Raw genomic sequence first — 21,430 nt, forward strand, 5'->3', positions numbered from 1 at the left:
GATTCCTCGAAAATTCTTTGGCTAAAACGACTAAGGTAGCTAATTTTGTTAAAGCAAAAAGTCTTATTAAAACAATTAATTTTAAGAAATGAATAAAAAACTTTGAATATTATTACTTTATAGTTTGAATTACTCTCTATCGATAAGTTTGTAAAGCATACCGATTGTATATAATATATGTGTAACCACTGTAGTAACGGCTTAAGCCTTAACAGAATGCCACAGGATGTCATCTAGCTACTGTTAAGGCACGTGTCTGTCATTGTGTTTACAAGACCACTACACGACCACTTCTGCGTAATGCCACTTTGGATTTCAGTTTAGTTACACTTTGGACACCCGTGGCCCGTGTCACACCTTCTTTCATGGATCAGGGTCGTTTGTTTATTATTTTTTTTACTTTCACTTTTTATTTCTTCCATGTAATATGACGACCATTATATTAAACAATTATGGAGTTCACATGTATCCATCAATAAAACAAAACAAAATATCAGTACTTTAATTGAATAGTATGCAATATAAATGACGTAACGTCAGATACTTGTCCACAGCAATAACAGGGGGCCAACGTGTTTAGTGTTTTCCGAATTTTAAGTGAGGGAATTTTTTTATGCGGAATAAAATGGCGGTATTGGAAGGAATTTCGGTGTTTAAGGAAGGTATTTTCACCTGGTGAGTAAGTAATATCCCTTTTCTCGCAATATAAATACGCCTACCCATGTTTCTAGGGGCCTTAACAAAAAAGTTGTAAGCTGAACAATTGATTGTTTACAAAGTGAAAATAGAAAATTGCGTGACTTGAAACTGTGTTTTCAGATAGAGAGTACCATTCTTGTACCTATTTTAGATATTTTTCATTGATTTTTTTTTTGCAAATTTTGTTTCTTTTCGACGGCTAGTGCACTTACACGGGAACTATACGGTCGATTTTTTCATGTTTAAGCACCTTTTATGTTGGGCGAGGAAGTTTTATGCAGCTTTTGTGTGATGCAGAATCAGAATAAGTGTGCGTTGATAAGTGTAATTAAGACAAGAGCTGTAAGACATGTTAATAATAATAACAAAAGGAAAGTTAAACGTACCGTGTATTTGTTATGCAAAATTACCTACGAGATACACAATTGTGTATTGTTTTGCGTTCGTCGCAACTATAATTTAGCTTTTTCAAATCAAATCAAATTTTATTTTCAGTCGGTATGACGTAACTGAGAAAAAACATTAGCTATGAATAGCTATTGGCCGACTTTTTATTTAATGACATAGAATCTTTATATCATAAAATATATAAATTAATGTGCTATATTTGGTACACTACAGTTGGCTCGATTTTGTGTATGTGTAAGTTGCCGACTACTGAATATAAGCCATGGTAATTATATCAGCTATCTATTACTATTTATAGACTCAAATTAATTGTTCCGAATAATGAATTATTGGAACGTCACACCACCAATAGTTTCTTTAGCTGTTGTGTGCTTCTTTAATCAAACGAGCCGTTCTCCCACGTGAATTGATCACGTGACCAAACCGCGGGAAAAGCTGTCTTTGTTGACGTAAAAATGGATGTCGCTGATCAAGTTGCGAGAACGAACCAGGTGAAAGATCAGATTGGCGAAAGATGCCAGAAACTATTTCAAGATTTTCTTGAAGAGTAAGTGGAAATGTTTTGAATGATGCGAATGAGAAAACTTTCAAAAGTGTTCAGTAATCCGAAATACTCAACACAACTGTATGTTCACTGCAGTAGTGTCTGTTAACTTCTTAAGCGCTGGGATCGAATCTGCCGGAATATTGAAAACTGTGCTTACCGGTCAGCTAATTTATATCCACTCATACTACACTTCTCTCCCGGAAAATCTTGTAGGCGAACCACGCACTACTGCCTTTCACTTAATGCACTACGGAAGTAAATCGTAAATCGAAGTGCAAGGCGCATGAAATTTAAAACAAGCACAGCACATTATCGGCTGTGTAATGTAGTGTGTATTTTGGTAAGAACCGCTTGCCTGTTAATCTGTAAGCTGTGCTTGTGTTCCAGCAGTCGTGGGTTCGAACACTAGTCCACCTAGTCCAAATAATTGTACGTTGACGTTTTTTTTTTAGATTTTTGATATGGCAAATCCTTCACGTACAAATTGTTTAGTATCAAAAGTGGGTAGTTGTTCCGATCAGGATTCCGGGTTAAAGCATATAGCGTCTATAAAATATCATAAAAACAAGAAATATTACCAGATAATGTTATTTTATATTTCCGTACACAAAAAATAAATATCCAACTTATAATTATGAGTTTGACGGCTTTTCTTCATTTCATTCTGTCAAAACATAACGATATATACATGAAGGGCACCTGCAAGGCTTCAGGGCACAGTTTTAAATTGCTCGGAACATTTCGGCCATGGCCGAGTTGTTACGATTGTATAACGAGGTCTATCTCGAAGCTTTGTCGGAGGAGGCCGAGTTATTACGATTGTATCGAGTTGTTCCCCTTCGCATAATTGTTTTCTGTGTCAGTCAACTTTTGTTTTATCGCAAAGGTAAATAACTTGTTTTAATGCATTAAATGCTTGTTTAGTGCAAAATAGCATTTCACTTACATGGATAAATATGAATATAACTCTTTATGATCAATTTCAACCATAAAATACTTCACTTAAAACAATTTCAATATTATTAACCCCCCCCCCCGTTTTTTGCACATTCCCGTTTAGATGTTAGGGATTGGAAGAATCCCGTACAACACGTCTAATATTTTAGACTATAGTCCACCTTAATGGCCGTCAACGAGTCTTTTGTCGATTTTTTTAATATGGCAGACTCGTGACGTCCACCATCCCAGCAAAAAGTAGCAAGCGGTCCTTGCGCAGAGAATCCTCGCGGCCACAATTTTGAAATTATCTCCATTATAAATTCAAATTTCTACGTTAATATTATTGCCTACTATTAAACACATATTAAGTTATGTCAGTATGCCCAAAAAACATGTTAAGTTATCATAAAACACGTACAAGTGTCGATTGTTTATCAAGTATCCCGATATCGGTAAATCTGGGACAAATCTGACTGGTTGTGTACATGTATAACAGTATTCGTGACCCATAATATATTAATGTGAAAATAACAACTCTAATGACAAATTAAATCCAGTTCAGATCACTGTCGGATAAAAATTGAAAAACTTTGTCATTATTATTCAACATCAATGCATATTATTACAGTACAATGTATATCATTTCGCCCGTTGTTAAATGGTAGAGAGTAGCGTTACAGGGATACATAAGAAATGTCAAAATAATAATAAAAAAATATCCCTGATCGCTCATTATTGTAGCTTGTTCGAACACCATACAGGGTAGGGCACACTTGACCTCCCAAGTTTACTTAATGGGTTGCAGTGGTAAATGGCAGGAGTGGCTTAAAGGTTAATGAGGGAGGAGTGCAGTGTGTGTGTGGGTTAGATCCAGCCGCTCAGTTGGTTAGAGCGCTGTGCTTTTCTGGCGGTCATGGGTCACTGGGCGAACTAACCATCCCAGGTAAATTTAAGGAACAAGGTGGCTGGTTCTTGACCATTCAGTGTGATCATAATGTACCAGTCAATTGTCCCCAAGGGCCAGGGAAAAGAGGGAAGTTTGCTTTTCCGTTCAGCCAATCTCAGGTAAAATCCTTGCCCTGTAGGGACAAACTGCTGGTTAAATCCCTGCCAAATGCCTCCGACCCCAGGGACTTTAGGTAAGGCCCATCCCCCGCTATTTTTGGCACGAAGACAAAACTCCCGCATTCACCCGGCACTGCGGGGCCACCTGGAAGGTAAAAACACGGCCCATTTCCCTGGCTATCCCCGGTATATCCCCGGACCTGGGGGAGCCTTGGTTACAATTGACTGCTGCATTACTTGCTTGTTTCACAATTGCCTTTTCCATTAGGGTTGAAAAGACTCCGTCTGCATTATATTTACATTAGAGTTGGAATCTGCAATGTTTGTATTAGGCTGACGGGTTGTATGCACAAGCTAAGATTGTGATTTATCAATGCAAATTTTGTAAAACTTGGTATGTCATCCTTTGTTACTATAGATGTATGTTGATGAATTTTCAAAATGTGGTACAACTCTGTACTAAACCTCAAAATCCGACATTATACAGTAATTATAAGTTGTACAACTTTGTTCGCTTCAGGTTCAGCGTCGATGGGGAGCAAAAGTACCTGGGTGAGGTCCAGGAGCTGATTCGACCAGAGAGGAACACGCTGACAGTGAGCTATGAGGATGTGGAGAAGTACAACCAGCAGCTTGCCACAACCGTACTGGAGGAGTACTACAGGTATCTGCTAAATTGTGACAACAGATATAGCTAGATTTAATATGAATGACCAGATAATTTCATTACAATGTCATTGTTGTTGCCGAATTTTAGTTCTTGTAGTTGACATGCATGTTCTGCCGTGTAGCATTAGTAATGTCAACAACAAATTACACTCGCATCGTCCCAACACGTAGCTAAACTGAAATATCAAACAGGCCACCTTCACTGAAATGGAAAAACCAGTCTGATCTTTTATCCACTGTCCTTTCAGTATTTATACCCTCAAAATGGAACTGCCAATCTAAGCAAATTTTCCAAGTTCAGTGACCCTAAATATTCAGCGAGAAGAAAGGCAAAGATTAGGGCAGTATTACCTGATCATTTTCCTTTTTCCACTTTAAAGTGTTAAGGTTTGTTGAAAATATCTATAAATGCTAGCATACTGGGCAGTTGCCTAATTCCGGATTTGCCTAAATATTCGGAAATCGTTTAAAAAGCGTTTCGGCGACCGTGATCAATATATAATGATCACAGTCTACGCAACTGACCTCCATAGCAACAGAAACAACACAAAGGTGAAGCTATTCGAGTATAACCCCAAAATAAATACCTCTAAACTTTCGCTTTCCTAAATGTCAATATTTAGTCACGTGGGGGATGACGTCACACAGCGCGAGCTTTTATATTGAGGTTCGACAGTGTTATCTTTAAACACTAGACCTACTATACGATGTTTATGACTTATCTTCAATCACGAAATACAATGCCAATTACATATAAAGTAAATAAATTGACGATGTCATTGTTTTGTGTTTTGCAGCATTTGATATGAAAACGAAGCAAAAATGAAGCAGATTCGTACTTTAAAATTTTGCAAATTCGGACAAATTAGTAGTTCGGATACGCCGAAAATACACATACAAATACTTCAGAGAATTATAAAATTTATATACAAGTTAAACATTTAATACATGATGTTCATTTAAGCAGCATTTAAATATTTGTATATTGACTTGATAATGTTTACTTTGTTCTTTGAAAAAATCCGAATATTTAGGCACTGAATGCAGGTTTTTTGTCGTCGTTTATGCCCTTATTTCGTACTGAATATTATATTATAATTAATTGTTTTTTCTTTTATTCTTTTTCCAGTTTGGTTGATATAGGACCCAACATTTTTCTATTAAAATTTTATGCACTTATGTTCAGTAGTTATGACAATATTTTAAGAAAACTTCAAAATTGATCCGGAATTAGGCAACTGCCCAGTACTTCTAATGATGCATCAAGAAATCTGATTTGGTACATTTCACTTAAGGGTATACCCGTTCCTGTGTCGAGCTGTGAGAAACTATGCAAAGGACTGGGGTCAGATACCATCAAACAAGGAGTTTTATGTGAGCTTCACAGATGTCCCATCAAGACTCAAGTAAGAAATTCAAAGCATTTCTGTGAAATGGAAAGTAAAATCAGCTAGCGTGTTTGAAATGCAAGAAAATACACTGTGTTGGCTGAAGATGAGAGCTTTAAAGTTGTTTGCACTGTCCTAGCAATTTTTATTTTAATTTGCTTAATTTCAATCCTCTTTAATCTTCATTTCCTGTATAGGGTGCGAGAGTTGACCACATCAAAGATTGGCTCATTGCTGCGCATCACTGGTCAAGTTGTGAGAACCCATCCCGTTCACCCAGAACTCATCAGTGGCACATTTATGTGTCTCGAGTGCCGTACCGTAATCAGAGACGTCGAACAGCAATTCAAGTTTACACAGGTTAGACAAACGAATGCAGCATGGTGTCAGTTTCACTTGAGAGATAAAAAGACTTGCCATATAAATGATGGAAATGCAGATGGAAATAAACATATGTATGAATGATGGAAATATAGGGCTTTAAAAATTTGGACCTGGCTTTTTCATTTTTGGAATTTTAAATGCATTAACACATCTGATTGGAAAACGTTTCAAGCTCATTATTTAAAAGTTAGAAACAACCATAACTACTGCTAAAAAACAACAATGATTCCATGACTTTGTTAATGGAAGATACATTCCATGCAAACTACCAAGAGGAATAAAGGTGTTAAGTAACATTACAATAAAATCAGTGTCTCTGGTCAACCCAGGTTTTGTTCTTGATATATTGACTGCCTACCTTGCTAATACTCAAGTCAAATGTAACCATTAATATTTCTTTCCAGCCAAGCATTTGCCGAAATCCAGTGTGTAATAACAGGTCCAAGTTCATGTTGGATGTGAACAAGTCTCGGTTTGTCGACTTCCAAAAAGTGCGCATTCAGGAGACTCAGGCTGAATTACCACGTGGAAGTATACCTAGAAGGTATATGGAAATGATGTAGCAGAATTCAGAAATGTTAGGTTAACTAATGAAGTAATGACTCATGATCATTGATGAAGTGAAGGGATTAATTTATAAACAGGATTAGCATTATTTGATCAATTTCATTTAAGAATAAACTATATTTTTGTCCTATTAAATTCAAGATATTGCATTTCTGGTAAGTTGTATACATTTGGGAATGTAAGGTGGAAATTAAGTAGAAAACACCCAACAACAGAATGATAATGCTGTAACAGATATACTACATATTACAATACCTGTATTCTCATTGTTTTACACAAAATCTTGTTTGTTTGCAGTGTTGAGATTGTCTTGCGAGCAGAGGCTGTAGAGATGGCCCAGGCTGGAGACAAGTGTGACTTCACAGGAACACTCATTGTGGTGCCTGATGTCAGCTGCATATCCATTCCTGGTAAATTAGGATACCTGATTTTAAGCACTGGTTATTACTATAAAATGCAAAAAAGGCCTACAAGCCCCACTGTGAATCTAAGATTTTTAAGTTCTCCAATGGTGCAGAATTGTTTTTACCATCCAGCTAGTGTAACAGTAAACATTTATAGAGAAAAAGAGTTCTATATTTGTTACTTAAAATCTCCATTTGATGAAATCATCGAGGTTTTGAATTCTCAGTTTAGTAAGACATTTGTTAGAGAGCTAGTTAAATCTAAATCTTTTCTCTTTGCAGGTGCCCGTGCAGAGACGGGGGCAAAGGTGTCTGCTAACCAAGGTTATGAGAATGAGGGTGTACGGGGTCTGAAGGCGCTTGGTGTACGGGACCTCAACTACAGAATGGCTTTCCTGGCCTGTACTGTCACATCAACAAGTGCTAGGGTTGGTACTATTTCATTTTTCAAATAAAATAGAATAGATATTGTGTGATGGACTTGGTGTCATTGATGTTGTCCACAACTAAGACATAGATATTCAAATGAAAGTTGGTACACATTTTCAACGACAACACCCACATATATATAGCTAAACCCATAACCGCGGCCTTAGAAATTTAGCTGTATGCCTTGTTCGACTGATAAAACAACAACAGAAAATCAAAAAGCTTAACCTTGTCAAGAACTCTTGGTGGATCTTAAATTTTCCGCTGCTCACCAGAAATTGTGCGGAGCAGTCTGCATAACTTAATATGGACTGTTTAAGGAAAGAGAATGCTATGAAAGAAAAAAATTACACACCATATATGTTGTCACCACTTTCCAGTTGCCTCTAACATGGCATAAAAACACTAGGGTTTAAAAATAAAAAATAGTGTCGTGAACTTAATTAATACCTAAATAGTGTGGTATTACCGGTATTCATATTTACAGTTAGGTGGTATGGCCCTGAAGGAGGAAGAGATGACTGCGGAAAACGTGAAGAAACAGATGACAGACGAAGAATGGCAGCAGGTATATGACATGTCCCGTGATAAAAACCTCTACCAGAACCTGTGCTCCAGTCTCTTCCCTACTATACACGGTAGGTCAAATATATATTTACAATGACTAACAGAAAAAGTTGTACAACATATTTAACAAAGTCTGGAAATAATCACATCATTGACAAGATCTTAATCTTTGTAATACCTCCCGGTCTTCTACAGGAAATGAGGAAATAAAGCGTGGCATCCTCCTCATGTTATTTGGTGGTGTGGCCAAGCAGACAATGGAGCAGACAAAGCTGCGAGGTGACATCAACATCTGTATCGTGGGTGACCCCAGCACAGCCAAGAGTCAGTTCCTGAAACAGGTGGAAGAGTTCAGCCCAAGGGCAGTGTACACAAGTGGCAAGGCTAGCACAGCTGCTGGTAGGTGTTAACTTGGTCAATGTCAGTATGATTGGTTAAGAAATATTTTCTGCATTGTTTATATGAAAGAAATTGAACATCTTTTTTAGTTTAAAACTTTTGATGATATTTTAAAATGGTGCTCAAAATGGTCGAGTTTCACACTGAACCAGAGATGTTGCCTTTTGCAGATTTGAAATGAAAACTTTCCTTGCATTGTTATGTGAAGAAAGCCATTAGCATTCCTCTGGACACCATTATGATAAGAACAGACTTTTTTTAGGAGGAAAAGTAGATGTTACAGTGATGTAATCCTTCCAGATGAATTGACCAAAACAATCTTCTATTTTTGTCTCCAGGTTTGACTGCTGCAGTTGTGAAGGACGAGGAATCTCACGAATTTGTTATTGAGGCTGGGGCCCTCATGTTGGCAGACAACGGGGTGTGCTGTATTGACGAGTTTGACAAGATGGACCCTAAAGACCAGGTGGCCATTCACGAAGCTATGGAACAACAGACCATCTCCATTACCAAGGCTGGAGTCAGGGTGGGTAATTGGGGATAATTTTTGTGACTGTTCGTAATACTGAATGTGTGATTCATTAAGCTTTCATCATTATCAACACAAATTATGGGTAAGGAACTAGTTGCTTGTTAGGGAAGGTGAAAAAATTGTAAGGTTGTGCCAGGTTATGTTTGGACACAGGTACAACTGTTGTTAGATTTATGATAGCAATACCCTTATCTGTAATGAAATCACACTAATGTTGTATCATAATATTAATATTGCACCTATCGAGTCTTGACAATTCTTAACATTATTTGTGTTAATCTCTATGCAGGCAACCCTCAATGCCAGGACCTCCATCCTGGCAGCAGCCAACCCCATTGGAGGCCGATACGACCGCTCCAAGTCGCTGAAACAGAACATAACCCTGACAGCTCCCATCATGTCCAGATTTGACTTATTCTTCATTCTCGTAGATGAATGTAATGAGGTTAGTGCAACTTTGCAACCCTTTTCTTTTCGATTAATATCCTTGGATTGAAGAGAAACAAATGTTGGAGCAAGTTTGATAACTTTGACTACTGCATAAATTGCATAAACCTGGGTGAAAACTTTCCGGTTATACTAATTTTCTGGATTTTGAAAGGCTTAGGCGTCATTTTTCCAAATTATGTAAATCCAGTGAGATTGTTGGAGGGTGTGTGTGCCTTTTTGACCTCAATTATTGTTTGCAAATAATAAGGACGTTCATCTCCAATCATAAACGAAACTTCTCCGTTTAATGATACAACAAAGCACTTGTTACTGCCCAGCCTTTTCCAGCAAGCTTCTTTTGATATTAGACTGTCCCATTTGACGACATATAAATTCCTTCACAGTAGCTATGATGTTTCTGGTGCACTATTTTTAAGGAGATGGTTATGTTGTGTTCAAAACCAACTAAATTACTTTAATGACTCAATGAATGCTTTACGGCAAATATGTGTAAACTACAAAACAAAACAATGTTTCTTGATAAAAGAACCAACACAAAAGTGTTGGTGAAGGATGGAAATGAGAATGATTAAAAAAAAAAAGGAATAGGATGCTGCTGTCTTAAACCCTTCAAGAGTTTTGACCCAACCCTAGCAGTTTTCATGTTTGTTGTTCATTTTCCCAGATTTCACCAATACATTACTATAAGTGTATGTGGAACATGCAGCATTCTAATAATTCATTTACAAGTGAAGTTTTGGTAAGTGATGAGCATGGCCGATTGTGATGATCTCTATAAATGGGAATCTCTCTGATGTAAATAATGAGGATGAAAAAAATCTGAATTGGCCATGAGACAATACATATATATGATACTGGATTAACATCAATTATTAACCAGTTTCATTTATGAGCCGCATCACGCGATTTCAGACATATATTTGCTTTTTTATTTTAGAGTTTTTGAAATGTAAAAATTCTTACAAAAATCATGATGATATCACTTAGATTGGGTAAAATATGTGTTGACAAGTGCGACCATTTATTGCGCATTTTGAATTTCCAATTTGATGTCACACACTTGACATCGTTTCAAAATTTTATTATTCAACTGACGTGCAATATTTGCATATTGATATAACAACTAGCTTATACTTATAGTTCTTTTCATAATCTTTATGGAACATAAATAAAGAATAAACTGATGAATCATTTTTGTATCTTTAATACATTGGGCCGTTTTAAAGAAAGGCTAGGAATGCAGTGGAAGGAAGTTGGGGCGAAATATGTGTATGCTATGGAAATATAAGTAATCTTATGGTCATAAATCGTCGAGAAAATGATGCACTAATGACAGACCTTAAAAGGAAAGAATTTTGGAGGAAATTGATATCCATAGAAAAACCATTAATTATGCCCCCTTTTGAAAAAAGTGGGGTATATTGTTTTGCACATGTCGGTCGGTCGGTCGGTCGGTCGGTCGGTCGGTCTGTCGGTCGGTCGGTAGGAATACCAAATGGTTTCCGATCAATAACTTGAGAACGCTTTGACCGAGGGACCTCATACTTGGTATGTGTATTGGTCATCACCAGCAGATGAACCCTATTGATTTTGAGGTCAGTGGGTCAAAGGTCAAGGTCAGTGTGACCTTTACATGAAAAACGGTTTCCGATCAATAACTTGAGAACGCTTTGACCCAGGAACCTCATACTTGGTAGGTGTATTGGTCATGACCAGCAGATGAACCCTATTGATTTTGAGGTCAGTGGGTCAAAGGTCAAGGTCAGTGTGACCTTAACATGAAAAACGGTTTCCGATCAATAACTTGAGAACGCTTTGACCCAGGGACCTCATACTAGGTAGGCTTATTGGTCATGACCAGCAGATGAACCCTATTGATTTTGAGGTCAGTGGGTCAAAGGTCAAGGTCAGTGTGACCTTTACATGAAAAACGGTTTCCGATCAATAACTTGAGAACGCTTTGACCCAGGAACCTCATACTTGGTAGGTGTATTGGTCATGACCAGCAGATGAACCCTATTGATTTTGAGGTCAAAGGTCAAGGTCAGTGTGACCTTAACATGAAAAACGGTTTCCGATCAATAACTTGAGAACGCTTTGACCCAGGGACCTCATACTAGGTAGGCTTATTGGTCATGACCAGCAGATGAACCCTATTGATTTTGAGGTCAGTGGGTCAAAGGTCAAGGTCAGTGTGACCTTTACATGAAAAACGGTTTCCGATCAATAACTTGAGAACGCTTTGACCCAGGGACCTCATACTTGGTAGGTGTATTGGTCATGACCAGCAGATGAACCCTATTGATTTTGAGGTCAGTGGGTCAAAGGTCAAGGTCAGTGTGACCTTTACATGAAAAACGGTTTCCGATCAATAACTTGAGAACGCTTTGACCCAGGGACCTCATACTAGGTAGGCTTATTGGTCATGACCAGCAGATGAACCCTATTGATTTTGAGGTCAGTGGGTCAAAGGTCAAGGTCAGTGTGACTGTAAGCTGAAAAAAGGTTTTCTGATTGTCCATATTTTTTTAATGCATGCACAGATGATTGGGATTGATGTATAAATGTTTGTATAGAAATGATTTTCTTTTATGTTACTATTTTAGTTGGGCATTTATTTGCCTTCTTAAGTTATCATAAGTAGATGACCTGCCTCATATGCATCCAATGACAAATCAGCTGTCATTTCAGTCCATGCATATTTCATTCAATTGTCCAAATATTTCTGGCAACTTGGCGCTCAGGGGGCATAATGTTTGACAAACATCTCTTGTTTCTTATTTCATCAATATCTTATTTGTAATTAAAGGCCGAAAATTGCGTGTTGCGGCTCATATAGTGTTAACTTTCATAAGCTATGGCAGAGTCTCTGCTCAATTGGTTTAAAATAACATATAGGATTGCCCTTTCTGGGTAGTGCTTGCTGTGTACATTGATTATGTGCTTCTATTTCCTCTTCAGGTGACAGACTATGCTATTGCAAGAAGGATTGTGGACCTGCACAGCCGTAACGAGGAGTCCATTGACCGCATGTACAGTGTCGAGGACATCACCAGATATCTCATGTTTGCCAAGCAGTTCAAACCTAGGGTAGGAAAATTTCCTTGCTTGAAGGAGTGCATACAAACTGGATTGTTTCCCAATATTTATGTTATAGAAGATGGAAGTAATGAGAGGAAAATTTTCTATTACTTTAAATGGCAAATTTTTGCTGTATTAAATTTAATGTTTTGCAATACTCATTGATATACGAGGAAGAATTCACTGTCCTGCATTTTCAGTTACATCTCAAATAATTGGATTTAGTTGTAGTTTGCGTTTTTTCTATGCTTCCAGTGTTGTAATCATTAGAAAGACAACATTGATGGAATTTTATATGTGTATAATAATAATTTTTAAAAATACAGGAACTAGTTATTTTTTATAAAATTTGGTCAGTTTTGTTGGACATTTGATGAACATTTTTACCGTGGGTTCAGAAAACTGAAATTGCCTCCTTCAGCGTTTCGTGTCAAATATGTTACGTCTCGAATCGCTTGGTTTTTTGACAACAACAGACATGTATAATTCACTTAAGTGACCTGTTTTTAATTTTACCGAGGTTAGGTGTTCATTTGATGAAAACAATAGTTCCCATAAATACGTATAAAACGTGTATTGATCCACCGAAATATTTCGCCTAAAGTCGTGTCTCAAATGTTACGTCACAAATTATTCAGATTTTGTTCATGTACACAGCCCTTTGTGTATTTCGACAAACTTTAACTGTGTGGCATATAGCTAATACCGTGACGGAAAAGTAGCACCGAACGCGCACATTGATACTGTGTAGTATATCCAAGATGGCGGAACAAGCAAAGCATGAGTAAGTGTTGTCGTGGAAGTTACGTCCGAACAGATTCGAGGTGGGCTTATTTCATTCAGTTTCATGACATTAATGGATGCAGCTTGTATATTTCGCCTGTACGGGTGCACAAACTAATGATTTGTCTCAATTGTCTTGAGGTTTAAAACATTCGATTTCACGCGCGTTCAGTTCAAATGTGTTGTAAAGATCGATTCAAAGCTGGTATTTTGGTGTCTTATGTTACGTCTACGGTGTCTTATGTTACGTCTACGAAGTCATTGTGTTTACATCGGTACACGCTGTATTTTAAGCAGTCATAATTCGCAATTTTGCATATAAACTGAGTAAATTTTAACCAGGTAATTGGGAATTTCTTAAAAAATGCCTGTTGTCACACAGCTCTTATAACACGAATTACACGAATACGTAACGGCGACACCATTCATTACGGATTTTGACATTTGGGTAAAAGAGTCCCAAGTTACGTCCAAATAATTTTGAAAAGCATTTTAAGTCTCTATTGCTAGTAAGAAAGAATGTATAAACATGTTATGTACCTGTGTTACGCAATAATCAAGAGACATATACGAGAAATAAGCCTCAAATAGCTCATACTACTATCACAAAAGTATATAACTTTACTCTTTGATGTGCGCCTTTGTGTCCAGTTACATCTGGATGTAAAGTCCTAAAACCGATTGTATGCTTCAAAACTTGGCATGGTTTGCTTGGTTTTTCTGCATAAAAATCAACTGTTTATGTGACAAAGCATTACAAATTATAATAAAGCAAATGTTTACAACAAGAAAGGGTTCCATTTATAGTGGAATGTCATCGTTACATCATCAATTTTTTAAATAAATTGAAGGCTCATTACTTTTTTGTGTGAAGTGCTTTATTTAAATCTTCTAAAGTATTTTAGAAGTGACAAAAACAAATGCAGTAGCATGTAAAAGAACTTACTAAACTATTGATAAAAAAAATAAAATTATGTGGACACCAAGCAATTTGTGATGTAACAAAACAAGCTGGACAGTGAATTCTTCCTCATATAGTAAAGGGATTTCTCATAATTTGGTAGATGCCACTTTTTAAGTAACAGTTTTCCTGGCCCGCAAGTATTGTGAATCGTTGGTCTTAGTAAAACTAAGTCACTGACAGCCTGCCCCATGTGGAAAGTTTCCATATGTATTGACAATACTACGTATTTACATATTCCATCACATTGCAAAATTGCGAGTACTCATGCTATAATAAACCGTTTCCTGATGGGAGCTTTTTAGGTTTAGTGGAATATTTGTAAATTTGGCAAAGATCAACAATATTTTGAAGGAAAAAAGTCTTAATCGTTAAGTGCAGATTATATGGATAATGCATTTCAGTACCAATCTATGAGGGTCCATTAAATTGGGTATCTTAAATATATTTCTGTAAAGCGCAATGGATTAACATGTATATACCAATTTTAATATCAGTGTGAACTGTTCTCTCCCACAGATCAGCAAGGAGTCCCAGGAGTACATGGTGGAGGAGTACAAGCGTCTTCGACAGCGTGATGCAACTGGGTCTGCCAGGTCAGCATGGAGAATCACAGTGAGGCAGCTGGAGAGTATGATTCGACTGTCTGAGGGCATGGCTCGTATGCATTGTCAGGATGAGGTAAATTGTATTCTTTTATGTACTGTGTGGCTCTCTTGTCAGGTTGAAAGTTATGGTGCCCAGTCTTAATATCTGGGGCTGTGGTATGAATATTTCAGCCGTTGCAATATTATATTCTTCTGGAGGAGGTATGTTTGAATACTAAAAAAAGAATATCTATCCATAAGCATGTTAAGTTGGCATTTGACTATGGAACAAGTTGGTCATCAAGATGGATCTTTGTCCATATTCATAAAGCTTCTTTGTGAAGTTTTTCAAAATTTTATCAACAAAAAATTTAAACATCTTTTTTTATTAAAATTCATTTATATAATTTTATAATTTGGACCCATTCTTGGTTCTTTCCTTACTTTTAGTTTCAAAACATTATAAGTTTTCTTTAAATTAAACTTAAAAGATACCCCAGTTTTTTCACCAAGTTGGAAAATTTTCACTAAGATGGTTTATAAAAACAGGCCCAATGGACATCCATCTAGACATGATGCGCGTAAACATTGAAGTTACTGTTCTTCTCCAGGTACAACCTAAGCATGTGAAGGAGGCATTCCGGCTACTAAACAAGTCCATCATCCGTGTTGAACAGCCTGACATTCACCTTGAGGAGGAGGAAGAGGAGGTTGAACAACCGGACGTTCCCATGGAAACTGAAGGTATGATATTTTGCGAAAAAGTGATTGTCTAAAATGAATGAAGAATCATCCGAAAGTTACATTAAACATTGACATCTTGTGTTGCATCTTTGGAAGAAAAGTTCATGAAAAAATTAATATATATTGTACTATATGTCAACAAAATTGTCTGAACAAATGTTTAGATTTTCTTTTCTTTGTGCTACTTAACTGACTGCATACAACTTGACAACTCTCTCTTTTGTCTGTCAGAGGAGACCACAACCCAGGACACCCAAGAGGCAACAGAGACAGCTGCTAAGACCCACAAGAAAGGGCTAAAACTGTCATACGAGGAGTACAAACAGATGGCCAACCTTATGGTCCTGTACATGAGGAAGACAGAGGAAGAAGCTGAAGGTATGGTTTACGACAGTAAAAATATGACTGGTTCAGTGGACTGCTATCATATACAGGTTTTCCTTAGTTTTGGATAAATCTTCTACATCTGTGGGAACATTCTGAAATCCTAAGAATTTCTTAAAGGTGAAGGCATCTGTAAGGGTTCCTGACCAATAAGGAAACAGATTTGTTTTATTGTCTGTAAATGTATGACATGGCCAATTGTGATGATCACTATAAATGGGAATCTCTCTGATACAATACTTTGAGGAGAAAACTGTCTGAATTGGCCTTTTATAGATAAAAATTTAGACACGTGGTGGTTTCGAAGAATACAACAATCTATTCAGAAAATAGATAATGATGTATATAAAAAAAAAATGCTTCAATTGTACAATTGATTTGAAATCCTGAATCTGCTACAGATGACAGCCCAGGCCTTCGTCGCAGTAACCTTATCAGCTGGTATCTGGGCGAAATGGAGTCAGAGATAGAGTCTGAGGCCGAGCTGGTGGAAAAGAAAAATGTCATCGAGAAAGTGCTTGACAGGCTTGTACACCATGTAAGTATGTGAATTGTGGTATAATGTAACAACTTTATCTAGATGTTTCGGAACTTATGACCCTTTGGGAGGTCATGATACAGTCCTTGGATTGTCTGGATGATGGATGCGAACACTATTTTGAGATGGACCTTCATAACTTTTTAATCCATGTCAATTATTGATATTTTGAATGTAGGCTTTGTGCTCTTTAATGAAGTAATTTTATAGTGTGGTGAACACTTGCTTCAATGCGTTCCTGGTTCTAGCTTAACATTTTGTTTACAATTACACTAAAAAACAACAACACAACAAATATAGAACATTTGAATTGTTTGATTTTGAATAAGGAAAAATTTAATCAGTTTTGCATTGGGAACAGAGTTAATGCATAAAATGACAGAAATCTCTTCCAGGTAAAAATAATTATGAAGGTTGGTCTTGATGTAACATGGAAAAAAGTAGATTGTAACTATTTATTTCTGTATTTCCAGGACCATGTTATGATTGAGTTAGCTCAGACAGGTCTGGAGAAAAGATCCAAGCGAGATGAGGACACCTTGATCAAGGAGGACGACCCATTCCTTGTAGTGCATCCAAACTATGTCATCGAATGAGGGGGTTGGAGGACCATGTATGAGATCATGTATTCCATACAATGTTTTGGAAACATTTTGTGTTATAGTTCTGTGAGACCACTTAATATAAAATAAAGTTAAGAAATTCAATACATGTAAGCATTTTACAAAACATTTGCATGATAAAGCGCTGGATTGAAAAACATAAACATGAGTTTCTCAAGCTTTCTTGGTTGAACCATTAATGGTGCTACAAATTGAAATGTGCTTTTAAAACACTGCATATTTGTTCATACGAAAATGTTTAATTGTTAATGATAAACTTGAACATAGTGATTGGATAAAAAGTATTTGTCTGTGCTGTTCAATTAAATACCAATGTTTATGTCTAATTTCGTGTTCCAAGAGATTGATGTATGCATAAATAAAAGTTCAATGATGTCTGTAAGGTGAAATGATTTGTTTGTAAATGTGAACAAGTACAGATGTTTCTACTATTGCTGGATAGGGGGACCAAATTGTATCATTATTGTACAGTTTATATTTTTCATTGATATTAACCGATATATATTCAATTTCATGATCAAGGCCATATTTATAAATTTTTACCAAGTTTGCTATTTTCAAAGTACTCAATGTATATGAAAAACCACTGCTCGAGTTGTATATTGTTTGAAGATCTGAGCTGTTGGTAGTTTCAACATTGAATTACTCTGGACCTTGGAATAGAAAGTGTCTTTGAGTGCTTAATGCATTAACGTTGGTGTTAAACAGAAATGTGTTCAATTTAAAACCATGTATTTACAAAAATGTGTTCGAATTCAATTTGTTCAATAGCAATGCATTTTGCCAAACTGTGTTCAATATCTTGTGTTCAAAAATAGAATCAAATTTCTACGCCTTTTATATTTGTAATGTTTATAACTATTTTTGTACAGAATGAAGCCTAGAATAAAGATGAAAACCAGTTTCAGTAGAGTTTTGTATTTCTTACTTGTGGTTGACCTGACTTGCATTTAATTGAGTACCCTACAACATGTGGCACAAGGGATTAGTTGCTTATTGGCTCACTTGAGCACAGGGTGAGCTTTTCCTATCGCCCAACTGTCGGTCAATAATTGCTTCTAAACCACCTGGTCAATTTAGATGAAACTTCACTGGGATGTTCCTTTGATGCTCCTCTTTCAAAGTTGTTCAAAGAAATCAATGCAGAACTCTGGTTGCCATGGCAATCGAAAGGATAAATTTGACCAGTTTGTTCAAATTATGCCTGTAGGGTCAAAACTGGCCAAGACTGTGGGTCAGAAGTTACATTGGGAAATCTTTAAAAAATATTGTCTGAAACTGCTCAGCCCAGACCCTTTATACTTGGTAATGTAGCATGGTTTAGCAGTCCTCGATCATGTTTGTTTAAAGTATGCCCCTGGGGTCAAAACTGGCCACGCCCAGGGGTGTCACAAGTTTCTCAAAGACCTGTATAAGAAAAACTAAACAATCTTGACTGAAACTGCTAGGCAAGTTTCCTACAGACTTGTATATGTAAATCTTTGAAAATCTATGCTCCAACCACATGGCAGACCTTTGTTATGTAACATCATATAATGGCCCTATACCAAGTTTGTTCAACATATGCCCCTGTGGGAAAAGCTGGCCCCACTCCTTTTGACCTACTTCCTTATTTTGTTCTGAAACTACAGTTACGAAAAGAAATAAAACAAGAGCTGTCACAGAGACCGCGCGCTCGACTATTCCGCCGCTTTTCAATGTAAGGATTTAAGCGTTCAGGCGAAACATGCATGGATCACTGTTAGATTAGATTTCAATGCAATACAAGGTGTGCTGAGATATTAACATAAATGTGGTTCCATACAAAATTTTAACGAGAATTTCTAAGTCTAATAATAAAAGGCCATTATTTGCAAAATACAGTTATCTAACTTGGTTATTCAATTAAGTTGGGTGGTTGAATACCAATGTATAAAGTCTCAATGCAATATATCAAATAGTTGCTGAGATATTATCCTATGTGTGCTAACATGCAAGACCTTAACCAGAATTTCTAGGTCGCATAATAAAGTGGCAAAAATTATATATTATAAAAGATAGAGTTATCTTACTTGATTAAATAAGAAGGTTAAATAGGTGGGAGCCTGTGTGTAAAATTTCAATGCAATACATGATGTATTCGCTGAGGTATTGACTTAAAAGTGGTTACATGCAAAACCGTAACCAGAATTTCTATGTCGAATAAAAAAGGGGCCATTATTTTAATTTAATGCAAACTGGAGTTATCTTACTTGGTTATTTAAGTATATTGGATGGTTGAGTACCATTGTATAAAGTCTCAATGCAATCCATCAAGTAATTGCTGAGATATTAACCTATGTGTGCTTACATGCAAAACCTTAACCAGAATGTCTAAGTCAAATAATAAAGGCCCATAATTTGCATTATATTCAAAAAAGTGTTATCTGGGAATACATATCTAATGTTTCAATACCATACATGATATATTTGCTGAGATATTGACTTAAATGTGGTTACATGCAAAACCTTGACCAGAATTTCTAAGTTGAATAATAAAGGGCAATTATTTTGCATTAAATGCAAACTAGAGTTATCTAACTTTGTTGATTAAGTAGGTTGGATGGTTGACTACCATTGTATAAAGTCTCAATGCAATACCTCAAGTAGTTGCTGAGATAGTAACCTATGTGTGTTTACACGCAAAACCTTAACCAGAATTTCTAAGTCGAATAATTAAGGCCTATTATTTGCATTATATTCAAATAATTGTTATCTAACTTCATTAATTTAGTATGTTAGATAGTTGGGAATACATATCCAAAGTTTCAATGCAATAACTGAATCAGATGTATTTACTGAGATAATGACTTAAAGGTGCTTACATGCAAAACCAAGGTGTGACGCCGATTCCACCGCCAGGGTGAATAGTATAGCTCTCCATATTCTTCGAATAGTCGAGCTAAAAATTAAGCTACAGCAATGAAATATACAGTAGACCATGAGTGCAGATTTGCAAACAAATAAAAATGTCTTTGGATGAGCTTTACTATGGCATTGTGACCTACTTTCTTATTTTTTACCGCAATGAAATTTGGACCATCTGTTCAGTCTTGAAAACAAATATATTATGTGCTTGGATGACTTTCACCACTAGAACATTTGCCAATACTCTTATCATAGTTAAATCCCTAGTTGTATAGCCATAAATCAAAACTAATTCATTCACAGAAAAATGGTTTAAAACTTGCATTTTAGGGCCACGATTGCCCTCTTGTTATAGAGAGCTATAAACCAACTCCTGTGTAAGCAGAGGGAGCTTATTGCTCAGACAAGGAGCGCTCTCTCATAGAGCTGTGTTGTACAATGTGGCACACAGCCTTTGCAACTTTCCAAGGAGTCAACTGTCAAACTTGACCATACTCCAGCACATCAAGGTTTACTTTCTGCACACATTTTAATCTCGAAAGAATGCCTTTAGCAAGCATCCCAGTATGTAAGATCCCCCTATACCTTGGTCAAGTTTGCTCTGTTTGGTCATATATGTGATCTTGAAATAAATTTTTACAGGTCTTTCCATGAAAGTAACTGGTCCATGTAGAAACTTCCAAATCTTTGTCGGGCATTTTCAACCTTGCACAGCCGCATTTTTCACAAATAAATGCGGGTTGACAAAATGGTGATCTGAGTAACCTCATATAATACTAAAAAATTTGGCATACTTAACCACATTGCGCCAAATGCACTCTACATATTTTACGCCTGATTGAACTTTTGAAACGTTTTATTTTTTGTCTTAACAGGCCAATTTTGGCAAAAATGCATGGAAACCAGTGATACAAGACTGCTGACAAAAAATCAGATCGCAAAATTTATTAATGTTCAAAAATTTATATTTTATGCATTCTCCTGAAAGTGTTAGTAACGCTTTTATCCACAAAACATCAATTTTCAAACGTAAATATGAAAAACTGCTGCTGATCTTTGTCAGCAGTCTTATATCACTGGTTATCAGATAGTCACGCAAAAATTGGCTCATTCAAAGACAAAAACTTGTCAAAACAGTCAATCTGTGAAAATGCAGGTTCAAAATTGTGCTAACACTTCAGAAGCTCTAATTTTGGTGGGAATATAATTATAGGAGCCAGCGTGTCTGTAGGTTGGATGGCCTTGAATGATCACTTGTGAAAAGGTTGACAGATTTAAATAATTTTTGGTAAAAATTCCATACAGGTCAAGTGACTCTGTTGACAAACCATTTTACAATTTACATGGTGCGAGTTATGGCTCCTTTTCAACTTAATATTTGCCAAAAATATGGTAT

General features: G+C 36.5%; 1 protein-coding gene and 1 non-coding gene across 2 annotated transcripts; both read left to right on the forward strand.

The window, feature by feature from the left end:
• The first annotated feature begins 1,496 nt into the window (after nt 1-1,496).
• LOC128235292 (zygotic DNA replication licensing factor mcm6-B-like) lies at nt 1,497-18,050 on the forward strand. Its single transcript, XM_052950105.1, has 17 exons — nt 1,497-1,654; nt 4,179-4,322; nt 5,623-5,733; nt 5,913-6,075; nt 6,504-6,643; nt 6,964-7,076; nt 7,353-7,498; nt 7,987-8,137; nt 8,262-8,465; nt 8,804-8,991; nt 9,287-9,442; nt 12,409-12,537; nt 14,792-14,953; nt 15,471-15,603; nt 15,835-15,981; nt 16,389-16,525; nt 16,999-18,050. Exons 1-17 carry the CDS (start codon nt 1,563-1,565, stop codon nt 17,119-17,121), a joined length of 2,439 nt encoding a protein of 812 aa, XP_052806065.1. The 5' UTR covers nt 1,497-1,562; the 3' UTR covers nt 17,122-18,050.
• LOC128236337 (small nucleolar RNA SNORD79) lies at nt 10,202-10,277 on the forward strand. Its single transcript, XR_008261336.1, has one exon. It is a non-coding gene; the product is annotated as a small nucleolar RNA SNORD79 (small nucleolar RNA).
• Nucleotides 18,051-21,430: the final 3,380 nt, after the last annotated feature.

This window comes from Mya arenaria, chromosome 5, assembly GCF_026914265.1.
Source record: "Mya arenaria isolate MELC-2E11 chromosome 5, ASM2691426v1".
Lineage (NCBI taxonomy): Eukaryota > Metazoa > Mollusca > Bivalvia > Myida > Myidae > Mya > Mya arenaria.

What these genes read in the sequence shown, in the direction of transcription:
- LOC128235292 (XM_052950105.1), top strand. Translation starts at nt 1,563, where the DNA reads ATGGATGTCGCTGATCAAGTTGCGAGAACGAACCAGGTGAAAGATCAG. An exon ending in CAGCTGCATATCCATTCCTG is followed by an intron (nt 7,077 to 7,352) that starts GTAAATTAGGAT and finishes TTCTCTTTGCAG; the next exon opens with GTGCCCGTGCAGAGACGGGG. An exon ending in TCGTAGATGAATGTAATGAG is followed by an intron (nt 9,443 to 12,408) that starts GTTAGTGCAACT and finishes TTTCCTCTTCAG; the next exon opens with GTGACAGACTATGCTATTGC.